Source organism: Zalophus californianus, chromosome 14 (genome assembly GCF_009762305.2).
Source record: "Zalophus californianus isolate mZalCal1 chromosome 14, mZalCal1.pri.v2, whole genome shotgun sequence".
NCBI classification, from domain to species: domain Eukaryota; kingdom Metazoa; phylum Chordata; class Mammalia; order Carnivora; family Otariidae; genus Zalophus; species Zalophus californianus.
Genome location: NC_045608.1, coordinates 25,485,541 through 25,508,483, shown reverse-complemented (window position 1 = coordinate 25,508,483; position 22,943 = coordinate 25,485,541). Strand labels below are relative to the sequence as shown.

General features: G+C 51.6%; 1 protein-coding gene, 1 long non-coding RNA gene and 1 gene segment (V, D, J or C); 1 reads left to right on the top strand and 2 right to left on the bottom strand.

Moving 5' to 3' along the window:
* LOC113915726 overlaps nt 1-22,943 on the bottom strand; it is a 96,429-nt gene that overhangs the window by 4,053 nt on the left and 69,433 nt on the right.
* Nucleotides 4,497-10,806, bottom strand: IGLL5 (immunoglobulin lambda like polypeptide 5). Of its 2 annotated transcripts, XM_027575939.2 has the most exons (3): nt 10,436-10,806; nt 7,551-7,722; nt 4,497-4,949 (listed from the first exon to the last, which is right to left on the bottom strand). In XM_027575939.2, exons 1-3 carry the CDS (start codon nt 10,517-10,519, stop codon nt 4,630-4,632), a joined length of 576 nt encoding a protein of 191 aa, XP_027431740.1. In that variant the 5' UTR covers nt 10,520-10,806; the 3' UTR covers nt 4,497-4,629. The 2 variants fall into 2 exon arrangements, with proteins under 2 accessions (XP_027431740.1, XP_027431741.1); XM_027575940.2 differs by lacking the exon at nt 10,436-10,806 and having other exon boundaries at nt 7,532-7,583.
* LOC113912576 lies at nt 16,010-19,764 on the top strand. The gene is made up of 3 exons (XR_003516883.2): nt 16,010-16,214; nt 18,644-18,743; nt 19,567-19,764. It is a non-coding gene; the product is annotated as an uncharacterized LOC113912576 (long non-coding RNA).

Genomic DNA, 22,943 nt, shown 5'->3' with positions numbered 1-22,943 from the left:
GAAGGATGGTCTTTAATCTCTTTTCTCCCGTTGGGATTTTGTGTTTTGGAATACCATCTGGCCATCGTGGGTGAGAACCTGGGAGGTCTACCCCTCCCAAAATCATGAGGATGCCTTCTTCAGACTGATTCCCCCCGGAAGCAAAAGATTGATGATCACCCCCAAAGACGGTTGGGTTTAGGCCGCAAAGTGTTAGAAGCGCAATGAGCAGAGAGCACGATTTCTGATTGAATAAAGGACATTTTATTGAGTGTCGAGCGGGTGCAGCGAGAAGGGCCGGGGTGACCCTGGTGGGAGGGCAGATCCTCCTGGAGGTCCTGTGGCTCCAGGCCCCCTTGGGTGGGGGAGGGTGTCGGGGACCTAAGAGCACTCTGCGGGGACCACCTTCTTCTCCACGGTGCTCCCCTCGTGCGTGACCAGGCAGCTGACGCTGCTGTATGATTTCCACTTGTCAGGCGACAGGCTCAGGTAGCTGCTGGCCGCGTACTTGTTGTTGCTCTGTTTGGAGGGCTTGGTGGTCTCCACGCCGTCGGTGACGGGGCTGCCGTTTGCCTTCCAGGCCACCGTCACGCCGCTGGGGTAGAAGTCACTGATGAGGCACACCAGGGTGGCCTTGTTGGCGCGGAGTTCCTCAGAGGAGGGCGGGAAGAGCGCCACGAGGGCGCGGACTTGGGCTGACCTGTGGGGAGGGAGGGGCGGCAGGTCAAGGTCAGAGGATTACTCTGTCAGCTCCTACCTCAGTCCTGATGGAGGGGCATGGCTGTGCCAAGTCCCTGGCTTGGGCCTCAGGTGGCCCTTGCTGCCCTGAGGTCAGGTCAGCCATGGGTTGGGTCACTTCCCTTGTGTGGGGAGAATCTGAGTGCCAGAGCCTCCAGTTTCTGGGCCCCTCCACGGATTCAATCTCTCCTCAGGTCACATAACCTTCGAAATCACTCAGTCCACGCCCCGATCTAGCTCTACGGGCCCTGAGACCCTGCTTGCCTGATGAATCTGCCCGTCCTTGGACCTCATTCTCAGGGTGACGTCCCCCAGTTGGATTACCCGGGATTTCCTAGATCTGGTCCGTCCCTGGTTTCAGGGCTCTCTTGCCGTGTGAAAAGTAGTGGTCCTGCCCCCAGACCGCCTCACTCCTTCCAGCAGCCTGCCCACATCGCCAGGGATCCCCACCCCGACCAGGGATGCTGGGTGGGGCGGGGCTCCGAGCCCCTGGGGCCGGGTTCCAGGGAGTGCAGCAGATGAGGGGTCCCGTGCAAGGTGAATGTCCAGGTCTGAGGCTGGTGCTGTGTCTGCCCTAAGGGGTCTCCCTGTTCTGTGAAGTTATGCCAGGGGGTCTGTGTGTCCCAGCATCTGAGTGCCGGGTAGGCACCTTCCCTGTCGCCTGTCCCTCTCAGGGAGCGAGAAGCCCAGTACGTGCTCAAGGGAATTTCCAGCCGTGGTGGGAGGGGAAGGGGTGGACCTCTGCTGCCCGAGTGTCCGGGGACCTGTCCCATTCTTGGTGCCTGACCGTCCTCGTGGAGGTGGGTGTTCCCAGCACCCTGGGCCCCCTTCTCCTCCGAAGCCCTCGCTTCGTCCTTGACCCCTTGTCTTGTTGCTCCGTCCTTGCCTCCTGGTCCCCAGACCAAGGCTCACCTCACTGTGTTCCAGGCAGCCCTCTGGCTGTGATCCCAGGGCCAGGAGCCAGCGCCTGAGCGGCCCCCAGCATCCTCCCCTCCTGCTATGGCCCTGCTGGCAGGCTGAGCCTCCCTTGGCCTTGTCCGTCACCTGTCAGTTCCCCCCAGACTCTTGAAGCCAATAGACCCTGAGGGGGGAGCCCAGGATCCCCGAGTCCAGAGGACAAGGTTCCCATGGGGAGAGAGGTGGACCCACAACGAGGCCCGAGTGTCGATCGGGGAGGGTTTGGGGGCCGGTCCCCAGCAGCTCGGAACAGGCATCTGACAAGATGGGACCAGTGGAGGCACGAGGGACGGACAAGGAAGGCAAAACGTACAGACCCCGCTGACCTTCAGACCGAGCCCTAGTCCGCACTGAAAGGAGAGAAGCTTTCCCCAAACTGTACCCTGGATCCCAAAGAGGAGGGCAAGGGGGAGACTCACCGAGGACGGTCAGCTGGGTCCCGCTGCCGAACACAGCACACTGTGACACAGCCTCGAACACAAACCCTCTGTGAGCCCCTCCAGCCTTGACCCAGGCCCACCTGCAGCTGCTCGAGAGGCCACCAGTGCAGCCTCCTTGTCACGGGTGCTGGCCTGGCAGATGGGCGGCGGGTGGGGGGGTGGTGGTGGTGGCTGCTGGCACCTGGGGACCTGGGATTTCATGTCCATGGAGAATTCAGAGTCCATCTGTCCTCAGTCATGGCGAGGGGCTGGAGGACGGTCTGGCTATGGCATTGGTTCCCAGCTACCTCCATCCTTAGGGAGGAGCTATGTGTCAGGGTGTCTTTGTGGAAGGGGGGAGCAGGCCTGTTTCACTCAGAGTTGATGGAGCCGGCACCCCTCTGCAGACTGGGAGTCGTGGAGAGGGTCCTGGGTGCCACCACATCCTCAGCACAAGACGCCATGCAGATTTGGGGTCAGCGATGGGAAGTGGGTGGGTGGAGAAGCATGTTCCCCCCCGCCCGAGCACTCAGATCCCTCCAGAGGGCCCTGAGCACCCGAATTCCTGCCTTTGGCTGGATCTTCCAGAAGCTATAGTGGATGGTCAGTGTTTAGTCCCCGACCTGAGCTGGGGGAGGTCAGACGTCACCCTGTAGGGGTGTGTGGGCTAAATGTCAGCTGGATAGACCTGGCGGGCCCCTGGTGGGTGGGGAGGCGGTCAGGGCCTCTAGCAATTTGACCCGGAACTCCAGTGTGGGAGTCTGTGCTGGCCACCGGAACTGACTCAGGATCACACAGGCCCATGTTCAGCAATCACGCCTAGCACGCAGGACACATACTGAACCCCGGCACTGGACCTTCTTGTGGAGAGGGGGCCCTGGCCCCCAGGAACTCGGCCTGCATTCTGGCCTGGGCACGTCACCCGCAGTGCTCAGGCAGGGGACATGCAGGCCTGGCCACCTTCTTTCTGTGACACGGCGGCACGCTTGGTCGGCACTGCTGCTGTCCTCCCCTGTCTGCCTGCCTCTTCGGGTCCAGATCCTTCCCCCCGCCTTCCCAACCCAGGAGCTCATCATGTCTCTTGTCTCTCTCCATCCTTGACTGCAATCTCCCTGCCCTTCTCTCTGCCACTGGCTGGGTCTGGTGGGCACTGTGGCGACTGGGTGTTCTTTGCCCAGGTCCCACATGGGGTTCCTGAGTCGTCCCTGTACTCTGGCTTTTCCTGATCTTTCCCCAGACATGCCCACCATTGCAGTGTTTGGAAAGATGCCAGTGCCTTTGCGGTGATCATGAGTGTGCATGGGTGTTGGTGTGCATTCGTCCCCGTGTATGTGCATTGGTGTTCTAGCTCAGCTACCATACTTGGCTCCTAAATCGTGGAGTCATTGGAGAGACCTGGTGGCAGCCCATTTCCACAATCTGACCCTGGATTTTTAACCTAGAGGTCCTAGGTGGGTCACCCAAGTAGGAGTGTTGGGCTCACAGTTTGGCTTGGCCTTGGAGGAGTCCTAGAGAGCATAGCTGATGTCTGTCTCCCAGAAAACATGAATACAAGTGGGAGCCGAGAGACAATGTGGGAGGAGGGGCCGCGAGTGTGATTGGGAGTGGGAGTGCCCCGTGTCCTGGCTGAAGGCCCTGTCGTGAGTGTACCCGGGAGAGTCTGTGAGGGGAATACAGCAGTGTCCCCGGGGAAACAGGGGAGGGGGTTCTCCTAAGGAAGGGAGGGTGTTCTAGGGTGTGATGGTGGGGCAGGTCCACATGGGATAGGAATTCAGGGAAATCATGGCACTGAGACGGGAGCCTCTAGCGATAGGGGAGTGAACATTTCATGAGAGGGGCTATTTCCAGATTCTGAGAGGCACTCCGAAGTTATCTGCACACCATGGGGAGCCAAGGTCAGCGAGGGCAGCTGCGCATGGCAATGGGCATGGTGCAAAGAAAGAAAAGAGCATAGAGGGCGCCTGGGTGGTGCAGTCGTTAAGTGTCTGCCTTTGGCTCAGCTCATAATCCCAGGGTCCTGGGATCGAGCCCCGCATCGGGTTCCCTCCTCGGCGGGAGGCCTGCTTCTCTCCCTCTCCCTCTGTCCCTGCTTGTGTTCCTGCTCTCGCTGTCTCTGTCTCTGTCAAATAAATAAAGAAATCTTTAAAAAAAAAAAAATGGAAGAGCATAGAGCCATTGTGAAGGATGGTCTTTAATCTCTTTTCTCCCGTTGGGATTTTGTGTTTTGGAATACCATCTGGCCATCGTGGGTGAGAATCTGGGAGGTCTACCCTCCCAAAATCATGAGGATGCCTTCTTCAGACTGATTCCCCCGAAAGGAAAAGCTTGATGATCACCCCCAAAGACGGTTGGGTTTAGGCCGCAAAGTGTTAGAAGCGCAATGAGCAGAGAGCACGATTTCTGATTGAATAAAGGACATTTATTGAGTGTCGAGCGGGTGCAGCGAGAAGGGCCGGGGTGACCCTGGTGGGAGGGCAGATCCTCCTGGAGGTCCTGTGGCTCCAGGCCCCCTTGGGTGGGGGAGGGTGTCGGGGACCTAAGAGCACTCTGCGGGGACCACCTTCTTCTCCACGGTGCTCCCCTCGTGCGTGACCAGGCAGCTGACGCTGCTGTATGATTTCCACTTGTCAGGCGACAGGCTCAGGTAGCTGCTGGCCGCGTACTTGTTGTTGCTCTGTTTGGAGGGTTTGGTGGTCTCCACGCCCTCGGTGACGGGGCTGCCGTTTGCCTTCCAGGCCACCGTCACGCCGCTGGGGTAGAAGTCACTGATGAGGCACACCAGGGTGGCCTTGTTGGCGCGGAGTTTCTCAGAGGAGGGCGGGAAGAGTGTGACTGAATGAGGAGACTTCTGCCCACCTGTGAGGCGGAGGAGGGAAGCAGGTCAGAGCGAACGTAGGTAATCCATCTTGGGGTTCCTTGATATCAGCCTTTGTGTGGGTATAGGTTCCTGAGCATCCAATCAGTGCCCCCGTTTCTAACTCTGTGTTGCAGGTACATGCCAGGGAGCGTGGGATCAATTATTCCTCAACTTCCCATCCTTGATTGGGAACTTTGAGTTGGACACCTGCTACCACCCATCCTGAGACTCTCTTGGAACCTTTGCCCTACACAGATCTCCAACTCTCACTCATGTTCCTACATTCTCTGTCTTTCCCACAGTGTCTGCATGGGGCTCTATGTCTGTCTCTCTGTCCCCCAGGAGATGATGTGAGCTCTCTGACTTCCTGTTGTGTAATCCTGAGGACATTTCTGGCCCAACACTTCTGTGCTCAGGGTGTTAGGGTCTTTGCCCTAAGGGGTCTGTTTTTACTCAGATCTGTCTCTCCTGGGCTATCCTGGATGGGGTGGGAGCTTTGCTGACCATACAGAGCCTGTCTGCCTGTCCTACTGCCTCTGTATTTCAAAGTCTTTTGGCAGCCTTGCCCTCCATCTTCTCCAAATTGGTCTCATCATTAGAGCCTTCGTGTCATATATTCTGCCTTTCTTGGTGGCAGGATGTATGTCTTGTAGAGACTCAGGAGTTTACCTTGTTACATCCCATCTTTGCGTGATACTTTCTCTAGCACCTTCTCTTCTCTGCACTGTCCTCCCTCTTGCGGGCTTCCTTGAGTCCCCAGGCCAGTTCAGGGCTCTGTATTGTAGCCCCTGGAGGCCCAGGTGAGGCCCTGAACACCTGTAACATTCCTGGCCATGGATCCCGTGTCTCACAGCTCTGCGGAACTTATCAGAACCTCTGACCTGTGTGTCCCCAGCCTTGGACCTGAGGGTTCTGGGTCCCTCTAAAGGTGCCAAATGGTCATCCCCCCAATGGTCCTTATTCTCTCTTCCCTTTTTGATGGGGGACCCAAGTGCCTCCCAGACACAAGGATGGAAGAACAGGAGGCCACAGAGGAGAGGACAGAGCAGAGCACATCTAGGACCCAGCACGACCCTGGCAGAGAGATAGAGGAGTTTCTAGGTCATTCCAACGATTGTTTGCCTCTCAAGTTGTAGGTGAGGGGGTGGTGATGACCAAAGAAGTAAGCAGGAAAGTCTTACAGGGAGGGGAGGAGGTCAGGGTCCCAGAGGCTGGGATCCCGGGTGAAAGCATGACAAAGGCTGAGACAGGACACGAAAAGAAAAAAAAAAATAGCGGAAAATTGCCCAAACCTCTGGGAGAGCAGGGAAGGAGGGAGAAGATGGGACTCACCCTGGACGGTCAGCTGGGTCCCTCCGCCGAATACCAAACACTGTGATACAGGCTCATACAAAAATTCTCCCTGGGAGGCCCTGCCCCACCCACGAGCCCCCCACCTGCAGCTGCGATGGAGGAAGTGGGGGCAATGCTCCAGGCTGGTGTGTGCTCAGCAGTGGTGGGGGGGCGGGACACATCCCCCACCCCTAGCAGATGACAGGACCAATGACCCCATGTGTTCTGCAACAGGATCCTTGGAAGCAATTCTTCCAAAGGAAGTTGGTATCTGATCTGCTGTTGGTACTGCTATCTCCCAGGATTTAAAATAGTTTGTGGAAGGCCTGTGTGTAATTTGAGTTAGGTTCCATGGAATTGAATAGGACATCCCTTCTCTGCATGTTCAAACAATCCCAGTTCCTTGTTGACACCATGAGGTGAGGGCAGAGGATGTCCCCTCCCTCCCAAACCCTCTTTTGCAGGGAAAAGCAGGTTGATCTGGGTTTATGTGCCATTGGAAACTTCCTATGTCCCCAACCATCACTCCAGAGGGCTCAGCTTTATCTTCCTGGGAATGTCCTACTTTGGGACTGTCCTAAGTAAAATCTGGGCTGGTCCTGTAGGACATGCTAGCCTGTGTCCCGGTGACCTTGGGAGCAGCCCCAGGCAATCCCCTGTCTGGTCTCATGTTGGGGAGGGTCTGGTGTGTGACTGCTGCTCTGCTTCTTTCAGAGAGTCTCAATCCCACCTCCCACTAACCAGAACTGGCATCAGTGACTGATTTTGGTCCCGGGGTGGGTAGGCACAGATGAGCTAGAGTATGTTGTCAATCAGAAAGCAGGAGCTTACAGATCTCCTGGGGTCATGTGCGTGTACCCGGGAGCCACCTGAAGAGGCTCTCACTGGACTGATGTCCATATGTGCAGCCACATTGCCATCGTGCACAGAGGACAACCCTGGTGTGATCCGTTTGATCCCAGAGTTTACCAGGTCACCACACAGTGATTATTCAGCAGGAGAGGATGGAGGGAGCAGACAATCTTCTATAAAGTGGGGAACAACAGGGAACAGTTTACATTTCTTCTTTTCCCTAGATATGAAAGGCACCATGGAGAGAATAAAGAGCAGAGCAGATGAAGGCCCTCCCCTCATGGGCATGTGCTTCCCCGCCCTCCCAGGAGAAGGAAGACAGAGAGGAAATACTGCCATGATGCACCCTTCCCATCAGATGGATGGAGTCATTGAACATCCAGGTAGTTAATGCTACCTAGAAGGGTCCACTTGACCTGGGTCCTTTGATGCATAGTAGCCAACTGTTCTGGGTGGTGGTTTTGCCAAGTCCAAGCTGGACCTTCTGACGCCAGAAGTCCTTTGTAGGAACAGGAAGCAGATTGAAGGTTTCGGGGAGGCTGTGGTGGGAGAGTCCCAGGACCAGCAGCTCAGACCCACAGCCACTACCTTTGAAGGGAAAGTAGAATGATTTGGGAGATCTTACTGACCTAAGGAACCTGAAGACACATCCATCAATGACACTGTCAAATCTTATTCCATAGTCATAAAAGGAAAAGGAAATACCACCAAATAATATTTACAACATATACACTTAACCAGGGATTGATATCCAAATATATGAGGAGTTTCTATAGATCCATAAGAAAATACAAGGAACCGAATGGAAAAATAGACAAAATTATGACTGGTAAATTCACAGTAGAAATAAAATCAGTAAAAAAAAAAAAAAAAAAAAAAAAAAGAAAGGAAAAACCACTCACCAATGATCAAATAAACGATTAAACAACAAACATATCCTCATTAATGCTCATCAGGGATGAGCAAATTAAAAAAAACTTCAACAGTATCACAGTATTGGCAAGGATGTAGAGGAAAGGGCACCGTCATTCACTGCAGTGAATATAAGCTGGGACAGCCTTTCAGAAGGACATTTGGGTACCATATAAGAACATTTTGAAAGCACATTCTCTCTGGTCCAGAAATTCCAGTTTTAGCCATTAATCCAAAGTAGGTATTTAAGTGCGCTTCAAGTACACACATAACACATGCACACATATGTGGGTATTTCCATGACAGCATCACTTGTAATTTATATTTTTAAATGGAAACAACCTAAATGTCCATTAATGGGGGAATAATTACATACAGTCTGGTTCAACCAAATGTTGAAGTCTTACAAAGCCATTATAAGAACATGGGAGATCCATACAGATTGAGATAGAAAATGTCAGTAACAGACTGTTCAAAAAGCTAGTTGCAGGACAATATGCAGAGTATGATTCCATTATTTGAAAAATAAATCCCTCCAAATCGAGTAGATATGCGCGCGCGCGTGTGTGTGTGTGTGTGTGTGTTTTCAAGGACATACACACATGGGAGAAGGATTGGAAGTATATCGACCAACCTGACAGTGGTCATCGCTGGAGAATGGGTTTTAGGGTAAGATGTAGATTTTTTTCTTTAATATACTTCTTTACTTAATCTTTTTTTTTTTACAACAAGTACATGTTACTCATATTAAAAATTATTTTAGAAAATAAAAACAAAATATATCTTCCTGTGAACATTTTCAAAAGTATAGAAAATCAGAAAGCAGAAATTTAAATCAGGTGAAATCCCATCAGCCAGAGACACACCACTGACATTTTTCTATATTTTCGGACAGGCTTTTGAAAATGCACACATACTTTAAAAACGCAATTTCAGAAACAGAGTTTTGGAGGCTTGTGCAAGATTCCTTATGATAGATGTTCCATACTGTATTTGGTCACACCCTTTCTGCTGGATAGATTATTTCGTTTTCTCGCACCATTAATAATGTTGAGCTAGCCATTCTTGTTTGTAAATCTTTGGTTACATCTTTGATTATTGCCCCCGCCCCCGCCCCCCACCACCCCATGAATTCCTAGAAGTGGAATTACACAATTTAAATAAATAAATAAGTATACTTTAAAAAAATGACTTGCTGCATATTGTTAAAATGGTTATACATTTTAGACTTCTATAGACAGTCCATGAGAGTGCCCATTCCTCCCTGGTCAAACTCTGGTACTTGCTAATTTTAGAAGAGATCTTGGTTCTTGGTACTTGGTCCTTCCTCCCCATCCCCAAGGTGCAAGCTTTGGCCGTTATCCATCCTTGGTCCTCTAATCTGGCCTCATACCAGTCTCCTATCGGAAAACCGTTTTCCAAACACGAATCCGACCCTGACAGTCTGCTTTTAAATCCCTCAACAACTCCTCTGGACCCCAAGATCAAGGACGCAGCGCCTAACACACAACGGCGCAGCGTGGCGCGCATGCTCTCTCCCCTGGCTCCGGTCCGGGAGCGCTCTGCCGCGCCTGCGCACTTCTCTCCTCTCAGCCCAGGCGGCTCCCAGTGCCTCGATTGCCCGCCTCACGCCTCAGTGCCCTTGCATCCGTCAGATCAGTTTGATCTGTCGCGGCGCCTGAACATGACCCCCTTGGTTCAGGCCCACCCTCTTTGGGTCCCCAGGCTGGCCCCTGCAACTATTTATGACTAAGTTGCAGAGTGGACATCCTTGGGGGAGACTCAGCCAAGACCTTGCTTCCCTCTCTAACTGCCTTGCAGACCACCTCTTCTGTTGCACCATTTTGTTTCAACACAGGACACGCTGATGGGTTCACAGTGTTCAGGCCTCGGACTTCTTACAGTTCTGAGACTGTGCCTGTGTGACCTTGGGGAGGTCAACTTACCTCTCTGAACCTCTGTCTTCCTCTGCAAGATGGGGATAACAGCAGGATCTGACTTGGGCTACAGAGAGAGATGTTCTGCCCCTAAAACAGTTAGTGCCTGTGGGCACAACCTGCTCCTGCCTCCCTGTTTCTGTCCTACCCAGAGGACAAGGGTGAGACAAGGGTGGTACTAGTGCAAAATTTAAGGGGTGCTAATAATTCAGTCATCAAGATAAATCATATTTCATACAATATTAAAAGCTAAAAATCAATGCAAAAAAAATCCACGCAGGACAAATATCAACACTTTAAATACAGCCAGGGTCTGCCCCGGCCCCTTCTCTCTGGCTGATTCTTCCTTCACCCTCTTCCCATCACTGCTGCTCTTCTCCTCAGATGCCCACTCCTGGCTCCCACCTCAGGGAGCTCCACATATTCCCACCATGACTCTTTTGGCTCCTTACCTGTCTCATGGGCTTCGAAAGCTGGATAGGCTCCTTCCTGCTGGGGCTCTGCTCAGTGGTGCTGCGCTGGGGACAGTGGGCCATGGGCACCCATGGCCAGGCTTAGTAGCAGTAGGAGCTGGCACTGCCTCGGTCAGGGCTCTGTCCTCCTGGGGGGCCTCACAGCGCACTTGGCCAGTCTTGGGCCTCATCTGCCCTCAGGGTGGAAGCTCCGCTTGAACTTCCTGGAGAGGGGCCCCCAGTCCCTCTTGCTGACAGCAGCTGTCCCAGTATGCCTGGCCCACCTGGCCCTGTCTTCTGCCTGGACCTTCTCTGGTCCCTGCACCCAGTGCCCAGCCCTCTCCAGGGCCCATGGCTGTTACCCCTGGGGGTCTCCCTCAGAGTGACATCTGCTAACTGCCCTGCTGTGGTCCGATCCTGGGCTCCACCTCCTCCCACTGAAGTCCGCCCACAGTCCCTGCCTCTGGGGCCCTGGGTGGGGCATACCTGACCTGCCTTATTTCCCTCTTCCCCAAGGGTGTCCCAGATCTGTCGAGCATCTCCCTGGGGCTTGAAGGGGCCACAGGGAGCAGCTGACTGCCTAGTGGATCAGGAATCACAAAGGCCTGATTCCTTGGGGTGGGGCTGGAGCTAGGGCTTCTCTTCTGACCAGTCCCCCAGGCTGGTCCCTGCACACTCCACTTCCTTGGCGGCTTTGGTCAAGCCTGGCTGTTTCCCCTGTGATCATTTCAGCTTCGCAGCCAGGCAAGGGCCCTGCAGAGAGTGATTCTATATCCTTCACTCAAAGAGTAACAGCAGGCTCAAGAATGTTGAAACCTTCCAGATCTAGGTCACTTCTGTGCCTCAGTTTCCTCATCTGTAAAATGGACACAGTTCCTCAGCAGCAGGGCAGTCATGAAGATGAATGAGAGCATGTGAATGCCAAGCCCCGGATGTAGCAGGTATCCACTGCTAGCCCCTCGGACTTTGGGCTTTAGAGCAACTGTTGGCATGTCCTGGGGGCAGGTGTGCTTGCTTTACAGGTGAACACAGTAAAGTCCAGAGAAAATAAATGCAGGGGCCAAGGTCCCTCTGGGAGTGGGCTGCAGGGTGAGCGAGAATCTAGGAGTGAGCTTGTCCCCTGCATTGCAGCTCTCTGTCCACCTGGAAGGCTCATGCCTTGCTTGCAAGGGAGCCAAAGTTTGGGTTCTGTTGGGCAGGGGGGCAGGGGGGATGGGCCGCACAGGTGCTTTGGGTTGGGGTCCGTTGGAAAGCCCAGCAATATAGTATGTAACTCAATCAGACTGACCGCAGGCGACGGGGCTGACTGCCACCTGGGCTGAGATCGTCTTGCTTGTTTGAGGATGAGGAAATCGATGTTCAAGCATTCTGTGCAGAGGCCTGGCTCTGGCATGGCTCCAGAACATGCTTTGTTGATGACGCCTTTTTTTGCACACGAGGTGGGGCCAGCCTGGAACTGAGGGGTGGGGGTGCTTTGGAACATTTCAGTGCTTTAACCTTTAAGGCTTCCAATCCGGCCGCCTGGAGTGCAGCCCCAAGAGGACAGTTCAATAGGGGGCAGCAGAGACCAGCAGTAGAAGGAGGCTAAACCCCAGAAAAGGCTGGAGCTCTGGAGGGGTTGGCGGGAGGCCAGGGAAAGGCTCCAGCAGTGGGGGCACGTGGGAGGATGCAGAGGCTGGACTCTGGTTCTGCATCTTCCCTGGCGCCCACCTCACCCCTGGAACCACCACCTGGTGGGGGGAGGCGAGTGAATTGAATCACCCCGGTGTAGGGTAGGATCCTGACCTGACTTATAGTTTTGATGTTGTATTCATCATGGAATTCTGCATTCATTGCGATTTCAAAAAATATTGCATTAGATATTATTTATCTTGATTACTGAGTTTTGGGCTCCTCCCTTAAATTTTACACGCCACGACAGTGTCTTACTCTGCTCCCACTAGTCCTGGCTGTGTCTGGAACTCCGGGAAACCTGTTGGGGGCGGGGAGGTTAGGCGGGGGGCGGGGTTCTGGAGTGGGAGTGGCCAGCTCCCTGAGGTTCCAGCCTCAACTGACCAAGTGGGTTGACATTTGCATAGCGGAGCTCTGTTTTTATAGCGACCTATCTTGTTTATAAAAAGTTATTATAAAATAGATAATCACATAATATCGACATCATTTTATTGCTGGACCTTCTCTCCAGACACATCCTTTGATTTTCACTGATTTTATAATATTCTCCCAAATACCCACCCGGATGTTTACTTTTGTTGACAAATAGAGCCGACGGTTACTAACAGAAGCACATCTGAATAGTATCTTTGACAATGAGGACTGGCTTTGCCAATTAGATTACACAGTGGCGCTTCTCCCTGGATTGAATGGTTCAAATCGGCAACACCAAGTTTTGGAGGAAAAATATACCTGAAGCACATGAGAAGATGAAAGCATGTTTCTCAAAAAAAAATATTGTATTTGCGAAGATGCACGATGATTACAGATATTTTAATTTTTTCCCAATCTTTTAAACTCTATCATGCACAAGGGGTCTCTTAGTAACTTCCAGTCAAGTTCCTTGGCGCATATCCCTGATATGAATCTGAGAAAGTGGATGACAAATGGCTGGGTGACACTCCCACCCCCCCCACCCCCCGCGCAGCTGATTCTGGGATGGAGCCAGACTGCAGGAGCTTTACAGGGAGAGTGTTTGGGACCAACCCATGTGCAAGCGATGGGGAGGGGTGGAGCAGGGTGGGCAGAGGGAGGAATCAGCTATAGTGGAGCTTTGCTGTTGGGATGGTCCTTCTCAGCTTCCCAAAGTGGGCCGAGAGGCTGGGTCTTCAGACTCTCACGCTGATCAGCTTTCAGAGGCCAGCTGCCTAGGGGAGGACCATGGCTCGGCTCCGGGTGGCTATCTTCATCAAGGGAGCTGACAGATGAGGGCAGGGCTGTCTGTGTGTGCCTTTCCCAGCAGATGGGGCAATAAGCCCTTCATTCCAGAAAGGGTCTGGTGGTGCATCAAACTGTCTACCAGTTCAAATCCTCTCAAAGGCAGGAGGTTTCCAATTCTTTGCTTTCAGCAAAATTAAAAGTATATGAGGTAGAGCTGCCAGCTGATAGGTCATTGAAAAAAGTAATTTTTGAGCATCAACCACTAATGATTTTTGGCACATAATTAGGAAGAAGCTCAGATTTGTGAGCGAAAGTCTATTATAAAACTTCTGTTTATGAGGTCAAGGTTTCTTTGAGTTTCATATAAAAATGAAAGCCAGAACAGAATAGATGCAAGACCTTGCTTCATTCTGGCAGGACATCATATTCATCAATGGATCCACAAATCAACACCATTTAATGATTATCTATGTAAATTTTAATATGTTTATGTAGTTTTGATCACATACTGCTATGAATAATTAAGATGCCAACTCAGTGTGGCAGAAAATAATTTAACGCTCAAGGTCACAGGCTATGAAACTAAATTTTAGAATGTAAACAATGTATATTTTTAGGACAGAGATGTATGGCAGGATAATGAATAAAAGACTCAGGTGTAAAAGTGTATGAGCAGATCAAATTCAATGAGGGGTGTGGAGTGAAAACAAAGTTCAAGATGAGAGAAGAAATGGAAAATTTCCAAATGTTAGAGGAGAATTTTAAAAAAGAGTGGGTTGGTAAAGATACAAATGTAGGGATCCGAAGGGGCACGTGCACCCCAATGTTTGTAGCAGCAACGTCCACAATAGCCAAACTGTGGAAAGAGCCAAGATGTCCATCGACAGATGAATGGATAAAGAAGATGTGGTATATATATATACAATGGAATATTATGCAGCCATCAAAAGGAATGAGATCTTGCCATTTGCAACGATGTGGTTGGAACTGGAGGGTGTTATGCTAAGTGAAATAAGTCAGTCAGAGAAAGACATATATCATATGACCTCACGGATGTGAGGAATTCTTAATCTCAGGAAACAAACTGAGGGTTGCTGGAGTGGTGGGGGGTGGGAGGGATGGGGTGGCTGCGTGATAGACATTGGGGAGGGTATGTGCTCTGGTGAGCGCTGTGAATTGTGCAAGACTGTTGAATCACAGATCTGTACTTCTGAAACAAATAATGCAATATATGTTAAGAAAAAAAAAGAAGAAGAAGATAGCAGGAGGGGAAGATGGAAGGGGAGTAAATTGGAGGGGGAGACGAACCATGAGAGACGATGGACTCTGAAAAACATATCGAGGGTTCTAAAGGGGAGGGGGTGGGGGGATGGGTTAGCCTGGTGATGGGTATTAAGGAGGGCACGTTCTGCGTGGAGCACTGGGTGTTATGCACAAACAATGAATCATGGAACACTGCATCAAAAACTAATGATGTAATGTATGGTGATTAACATAACAATAAAAAATTTAAAGATAAAAAACAGTGGGTTGGGGTGTCTCGGTGGCTCAGTTGTTAAGTGTCTGCCTTCAGCTCAGGTCATGATCCCAGAGTCCTGGGATTGAGCCCCGCGTCGGGCTCCCTGCTCGGCGGGAAGCCTGCTTCTCCCTCTCCCACTCCCTCTGCTTGTGTTCCTTCTCTCACTTTGTCTCTCTCTATCAAATAAATAAATAAAATCTTAAAAAAATAAAAAAATAAAAGAGTGGGCATCCAATCATGATGATACTCACTTTCATTCTATATATATAGAGGAACGTTGAGACCGTTTTACAAACTTCGGGAGAAAACTTTACATGTCTACTTACAAAGCAGCAGGGAGTGTGAACCTCAATTCTTTTGGAGGGCTCTGCTGCAGGCCCTGTCCCCCTCCCCCAAGGAGGCTCTTCTCTAATGCATAAAAGTCCTGGGTCTCAGCACAGGGTGATCACATAAACTAATAAGCAGGACCACCATGAGTTGGGGGGCAGCTAGGAGCTGTGCCCTTTCCTTCCAGTATCTTGACTCTTCTGATCACTCCTGAGAGAATTGAGTGAGGCGCTAAGCCTGGAGAGGGGCAAGGCAGTCCCAAGGCTCAGCTAGTAGGGGGACCTCTGCACCCACAGGGCACTGACAACAGCCTCTGTGACTCAAAACAGACCCCCACCTGCCATTTCTCAGCAGGGTAAAGAGAGGCCCCGAGAGGGCAAAGAACCTGCTGGAGTGTCCTAACCCTGGAGGGTTGGAGCTGGGACCAGAGAGGATGCCTGGCCCTCAGGCCTACAGCTGCTCAGACAGCTGGTGAGAGTGTCAGGCCAGGGTAGGAGGGTTTGTGTCTCACTTCCCCATCTGCCTGTGTCACCGTGAGCATCAGCACTGCTGTACCCCGCCTGACAGTAATAGTCAGCCTCGTCCTCGGCCCGGGCCCCGCTGATGGTCAGGGTGGCCGTGCTCCCCGAGTTGGAGCCTGAGAATCGGTCAGGGATCCCTGAGGGCCGCTCAGTGTCCTTATAAATGACCGTCACGGGGGCTTGGCCTGGCTTCTGCTGGTGCCAGGAAGCATATTTACTTCCAATGTTGTCTCCCTGACAGGTGATGCTGGCCGTCTGTCCCAGGTTCACCGACATCGAGGAGGGCTGAGTCAGCACATAGGAGGCCATGGACCCTGCAAGAGAGAAGATGAGAGTTGCCTTCCAGCCCGGGTGTCATCCCCCGGACACTCCCACCCCTGGCTTAAGTTCCAGTGATTCTCTAGGCATGATCCCACCCTGCTGCCGTCTTTGTTCCTGGGCCGCCTGGGACTGCCTGGTGGATGGAGCCTTTGAACAAATGAGAAACATCCCCCCCCCCTTCTCCGGGCAGGCACAGCCCTTCAAGGATCACACGGAGCCGGTGAGCTAGGTGGGGGGGTATCACCTCAACAACCCCTCATCCCACAGCAGGGTCTTGAGCATCCTCCACCCCCCACCCCCTATAGTCCACTGTTGAACTCAGAGTCGGGGCAGGATTGTCCCAGAACCCGGGACTGGGGTGGTTGTGAGCCTGGGCTCAGCACCTGTGCAGTGAGCCAAGAATCCCAGGAGGAGAGGGGTCCACGCCATGGTGCAGGTGCCTCGATTTTGCTCCCTGAGGCTCAAAGCTGGGCAGATTTCCTCCCAGGCCTCTCTTATCCCTTGCTGGAGACACCTGCTGGTTATGCAAATCAGCCAGATTGCAGGGGCAGCTGCTGTGGACCCTTGTGGTTTTAGAAATGGGCTCAGCTCCAAGGGACTTAGATATGGGAGGGGCAGCCCCTACAAACCGTTCCTCCTGCCCAGGCAATTCACATTCACCCTGTGTTCCCACAGTCTCGGGTCCAAACTCTATCCCTCTCCCTGTCCTGACCTGGCTCCCGGGCACGTGTGGTCACAGCAGAGCTGTGAGGTGGAGTCTGTCTGCATTTTCTGAACCCATCATAGAATGTTTACTCTCTAGGTACGAGAGGATCATAGGTCAGTGTGTGTCCTACCCTTGGTCTGTGTTGCTGAACATCAGAATATGAACAAAATTCCTCCCTTGCCAGGTGCACATGGAGTTTTAGGGAATCATTGAGGTGCTGTAGGATTCTTTGCCGAGGAAAAGCTCCATGGACAGTTCGTGGATGCTGTGCCTCAGTATCCCCAGGGTGCACTCCATGCCAGGGACAGACCCAGTGCTTGAACAAGGATTGACAGTGACTCAGTGTGGCAGGAATGGGGTGGGGTGGAGCGTCATGAAGCAATGGACAGGTGCTAGAGACAGAGACAAATTCCACAGGAGAGAGATAAGAGACCCCGAGTCAGAATTTTACACGAGAGTAAAGGTGATGGTGTAGAAAACCTACACCTTTCGCTTCTGGTCTCAGGTCCTGGTACCCAACCCTCCCTGTTAGTACCCCTGAGGCTTTGCCTGGTGATCTCTGCTGCCCCCCAGTGGCCGCTGCGCACTGGCGACTGGAGGTGCAAGGAAATCCTCTGTCCAGGTGGAGATTCAGAACCCACTGCTCACATCCTGATTGCCCCTGATCCATGCCCTGCTGGCCCCAGGGGAGGATTTCCTCTTCTCTGAGGAGCCCCTGCCGACCTCAGCACCAGGCAGGAGGAGTCAGATTATCCCCGAAAATAAGAAGAGGCTCCTGTGAAGAGAAGGCAGGGCCCATCTGAGGTATCAGGGCTCACGTCTCTGGGGTGGTGGGTGGTCGTGGGTTTGGTTTTGGGGCTGGGCACCTGGAGACACAGGCCTGAGAGCCAGCCTCTCACTTATTCTGGCTGCTGGAGCACCACCTAGTGTGATGATGACTCATGTCAAGGACAGAGACAGGAGGACACCCAAGCAACAAAAACTTGTCCAGACCCAGCTTGGTCTTCCATAGCTTCCATCCTGGGAAGTCAGTGTGAACAAGACACAAGTCTTTCCTGGCTTCCTGCCTGGGCGGAGCAGCATAGGGGACACAGTTTCTTTGGTGAGACAGCACACAGTCCCCAACTCCGTCTGCCTGCATCTGGTCTTCTAGGATCATTGAGAAGCCACACTATTGCTCTTCTCAGGTCTGTCTGGGTCAGCATTGACCCTGTGGCCCAGAGCTAGGCCATCGACATGTCATTCAGCTGGGGATCTTTTTGGGGAGCTTTGTCTGTGAATGAAAGAAACAGACTAGATTTATGCAGTGCTCTTTCTGTTGTACTTGGGTGTGATGCCTGGAGGTGCGGCGGCCATCCTGAAGTCTGTTGTCAAAAACAAGGCAAAACCAAGCCTCCATAGTAGTGATGATGGTAGAGATAGTGAGAGGATTTGGGACCTCAGGGAATTGGTAGTACCTGGAGAACTGCCAACTGACTTCAGACTTGCTGCTGTCCGGGAAAAAGAGCTGCTTGAATGTTCATGCTTCCGATTGAGATGGGCATGCATTGCATTAAACACTTCCTGCCCAGCTGGGATTTTAACTAATACAATTAATTAAATAATGTTAGAAGAACCTGTGCAGCATTGGGTGATGTGCAGAGAAATGAAGTGACATCAGACAAAATGACAGGCAGGGAGTGTGTGGGGAGAGGCTGGAGGAGGCCCCTCTGCAGAGGGGACTGTGCGACTTCTGTCAGGATGGGGAGCAGGGACAAAACTGAAGTGTGTTTGGAGTCAGTCCCTGCGGGGAAGAGTCTGGTTGGTGTGAGGATGCAGGGACGGTGAGGACCTTAGATGTTTGTGATTCAAAACTAGTGGAGCTCCAAGGTGACATTTACTCTTCCGTTAAAAACTCAGTGGCAGGAATGATGTGTTAGAATCAGCATGCTGTATGTTTCCAGGGAAGGTGAATCACGAGAGGAGCCCTGTGTGACGTGGCCAGCACAGAAGGCTCAGCTCCCCGGGACCTCAAGTGGAGAGACAGGGCCTGGAATTTCCCAGGTGAGCTCCTCACAGTGTCAGGACTCCTCTCAATGTCCTGGGTAAGAGTGTGTGAGTCTGACCCTCAGAACAAGGTCCCTGGAGTTGAGGAGGTAAGGATGGATCAGCCCTTCTTCCTTCTGAGGACTGAACCCTGGACCTCTGCTCACCCCCCGCCCTGGTTCCCTGTGAGGCTCCCCTTGGGCAGCCCCAGCCTCTGTACTGTGACTCCTGCTGCAGCCCTGCTGCCCCCTGCTGGTGGAGGAGGCTCAAACCAGGAGCCTCCCTCCTGCAGGTGCCCCCACAGCACATGTCACCTGAGCAAGAGTATGGACCAGGGTTTCCAGGGTCCCTCAGGCAGCTTCCACCCCCTGCCCAGCCCAGCCCAGCCCAGCCCAGAAGGTCACATACCTGGTGCAGGACAGAGGGCAGGTGAGATTCCTGGACTTGTCCAAGCATTGAAATGCCCTGGGCTGGCCACTTTTTTTCATACCACAGGGAAAGTACAGGGTAAATTGTAGAGCATTTCTAGGTTTCAGGCTAGGGAAGAAACCTTTGTGAGATCCTGTCAGCACCCCTTTCTCTCCATTTAGGAGTCGAGTCTGTTAGTGTCTGCATGTCAGTGAGTGTCGCTGCGTCACAGTAGAACAGGGAATGCTTCTAGGACACATGCACCAAAATCTTCATTAGCATTATTCCTGTCATCTCTGCTTCTGCTGTTTCTATTACAACCCATAGCACTAACAGTCTGGGGGAAGATGGTTTCTACACGTGCCTCTCAGGTGATTTGGATGAAACAGCGGAGTTGGGAATTCAGACCTGGATGTGCAATTTCACTTCACAGATGTCACACTTGGCTGAGCCCCTTTCCTTGGATTTCTGCAGAGGACGGACAAGAGACTCCCAGCCCAGCGCCGGCTCACTGAGACCCTGTAGTCTCTGTTTCATTCATAAAGCTGTGTCAGTGTGTTTATATCATTGAATTTGGAGGGAGGGAGGGTGAGGCCAGGCCGGGCAGCAGGGCTTCTGTCCCTCAGCTCACTGCCATCCCCATCCTGGCCTGTCCTATGAAGGAGCCTCTTCAACCTGCAGGCGGGGAGGGTCAGTGGGGTCGGGTCGCAGGTTAGAGCTGGAGGATCTGTAGGGACAGTGGAGACTGGCTGTGCAGGGGCCTGGCCTGGGTCCTTCTGGCTCTGCTCTGTACTATTGCTTGGTCCTCTCCGTCCTCCAAGTTGGAGGGAATGACAGAGGTCTCCTGGACACACTACTGGGGTCAGATGAGTCTTGCAGTGGACCCAGGGCCTGCAGGTTCTGGACACCGTGGGGCTCATTCTCTGGGTCCCACCCCCTCAGCACCCTCTGGGCTGAGCTCGGTGTCAGGGTCATGCTCAGGGTCCTGTGGGGGCTGAGCCTGTGGGCAGGGCCTGGGGCAGCTCCTGGGTAGAGATTGCGGAGGGGGAGCAGGAGAGGGTCCAGGCGTGGTGGGCACCCCAGATTTCTGTCTCTTGAGCCCACAGCTGAGGCTGGCCTTACGAAGCCTCCTTTATGCCCTCACTGGTTCTTGTGGAAATGCTCCTTCTCAGGCTGGTGTGGAGAATCTCTGGGTTTCTGGGCAGGCTTCCTGGATCCGGTTCATGTGGTGCTGAGCTCACCTCTGGGCTGCACAGGGGAGCTCTGGTCACTCTGTGTTTTAACATCTTAAGGCCCGCGGGTGAGCAGGCAGAGGTGAGGGCATTTATGTCGCTGTTCTCATGAAATGTGCCCTGTGATCCTTTGCTTCCATTTTTGTGAGTGTTTCAAATATACATGACGTCAAATATTCCATCCTAAGTATTTTACAAATTCATCTTCCTAGATTCTCTATCTGTCCTGTGACTTTTTTTTATTTTCTGCATTGTGGAACAGAATTGAGTGGGAATAATATCCTGAAATTCTCTCGCTTAATGTCATTTTATTTACTGTAGGTTTCTAATACTGGTGTGCCGCTGTTAAACTCAATTTGACAACATTACCTTTTAATTGTGGTGTTTCCACATTCCCTGACCGTGAGTAGTAACGTAGTTTATTAGATCACTTCTTGCTGCTCATTTTCTATATATTCCTTCATTCCTTAGTTCTCTTTTTCCATTTATATCTTCTTGAGTAATGGAGCATTTTCTACGATCCATTGTATTCCTCTGTTTGGCTCATTGGCTGTAACTCCTTGCTGTCCTGTCATCTGTGACTCATCACAGGCTACATTCCGCTGACGCCACACCACGTGACACAGAGCATCAGACATTAGAGCTCACTTCTCAGAGCTTTGGTAGGAAGGGCATACCCATCACTGGTAGCTACATGATAAATTCCACCACATGCAGTGATTCGATTGGCTGTAGACAGTGATTTACTTTTCAAAGAGAGGGAAATCATCAAAGATATTATTCATATTTATCCCTGTAGTTACCATTTCTGACTCTTACATTCATTTTGTACATTCGGGTTCTTTCTGGAATCATTTCCTCCTGCCTGAGAAAGTCCAGTATTATTTCCTGTGTTATGGGTCTGCTGATGATCAGTTCTGTCAGTTTGGTAGGGCTGAAAAATTGTTTTATTTAACCTTCAGTATTGAGGGATATTTGCCCTGGATAAAGAATTAAGAGGCTTTTTGTTTGTTGGTTTTTTTAGTACTTTGAAGATGTTAATCCTCTGCCCTCTGTGTGCATTTCTGCTCAGGAGAAATCAGTCTGAATCTCTATCACTGTCCCCTGAATCAAGTGTCTTTCCCCTGTGGGTGCTTTTTCACACTGTGTCTTCTTTTCTGCCTTAAACAATGTGCTGCTAGATGGGGGTTGGTGTATTGTTTTTCCCCCTATATTTCTTGTACTTGGGGTTTCTCAAGAAGTTTGAATCTGTAGGTTTTGAATTTTCATGAAATTTCGAACATTTTTGGCCAATGCTTCCTCATATTCTTTCCCACCTCTCCCCCTCACTCCCTGGGTCACGGTCACACGTGCACGACGTTGCGAACGTTGTCCTACACTCAGGCCTGCGCGGCTCACTTTTAAAGTCTTTCTGTGCCTTTCACTCTGCAGTGTCTGCTGTGTCCTCAGGCCCCTCCCCAGTTCTTCATCTTGCCATGTCTGCTGCTAATCTCAGCCCTGGTATTCGAGCCCTGAGACGTTACAGTTTTCATCTCTAGCAGTTTGATCGGGATGCTCTAATTTTCTTCTCTGTCTCCTCTTAGCATTTCAATCCTTCAGACTAGATTTGGATGAAAGTCTGCAACATCGTCCTGCTTTCCGTGCACAGCCCTCCCTCCTGCCCTGCAGCTTCCAGACCTGCCGCCCCAGGACTGCTGGGCCCCTTCTCGACGTGAGTGCCTCTCCCACTGTCTCTGTCTCTCTGCGCGTCCCAGATAAATACACACATGCATGAACATGACATCCATGTCCTATTGGATCTGTACCCTCTAGACATTCCTAAGTCATGCACCTTTCGAGCTCTCACTCTTTTTAAAAATGGTTTTATTTTAATGCTTTCTTTAGAGTTTACAGTTCTCACTTCCTACCTTAAGAAAGTTCCTCCCAGTGATATGACATCATTCACATGCAGGATGAGGACCTCATAACATGGTCTCATCTTCCTTACCATTTGTGCATTCATTGTCCTGTGTATTATTTGTAATTCATTATGAATCAAACACATTGTTATATTTTTTTGCTTTAAGCAGTTGACTTTTATAGACATTAACCTTTAACATTGTTTTTATATTTATCCTTTTAGTTATGACACCAGATGCTTTTTATTTCTTTGTGTAGGCTCACATTTCCCTCTGCTACACTTTCCCTCTGTCCAAGGGGTGTCCATTACTGTTGCTTGTGCTGAGGGTCTGGGGGTGATCAGTTCTGGGAGGTTTGCAGTCTGAGAAAGGCTTAGCTGTCTTCAATTTTCAATGCCATTTGCCCTGGGTAAGGAACAAAGTTAACAGTGCTTTCTACTAGGATTTTGAAACCATTGCTCCCCTGTATTCTTGCTCACATGGCTTGTTAACGAGAAAGGTGCTCCCAGCTCAACGCTGGTTCTCTGTAGGGAACACGACTCTCCTCTCTGGCTGTGAGCGTATCTGCATCGCTGGTTTGTAGCGATTTCATACGACGTGTGCTGGACTGTCTCTCATGTTCCCTGCACCTGAGCTTCACTGAGCTTCTTCCATATCTTGGTTCCTGGGGTTCTCCAAAT

Coding starts and splice junctions, on each gene's coding strand:
- IGLL5 (XM_027575939.2), bottom strand. CDS start 10,519: ATGGCCCACTGTCCCCAGCGCAGCACCACTGAGCAGAGCCCCAGCAGG. Junction 7,723..10,435: donor TTTCGAAGCCCATGAGACAG/GTAAGGAGCCAA, acceptor TTCCCTTCAAAG/GTAGTGGCTGTGGGTCTGAG. Junction 4,950..7,550: donor CTATGCATCAAAGGACCCAG/GTCAAGTGGACC, acceptor TCCGCCTCACAG/GTGGGCAGAAGTCTCCTCAT.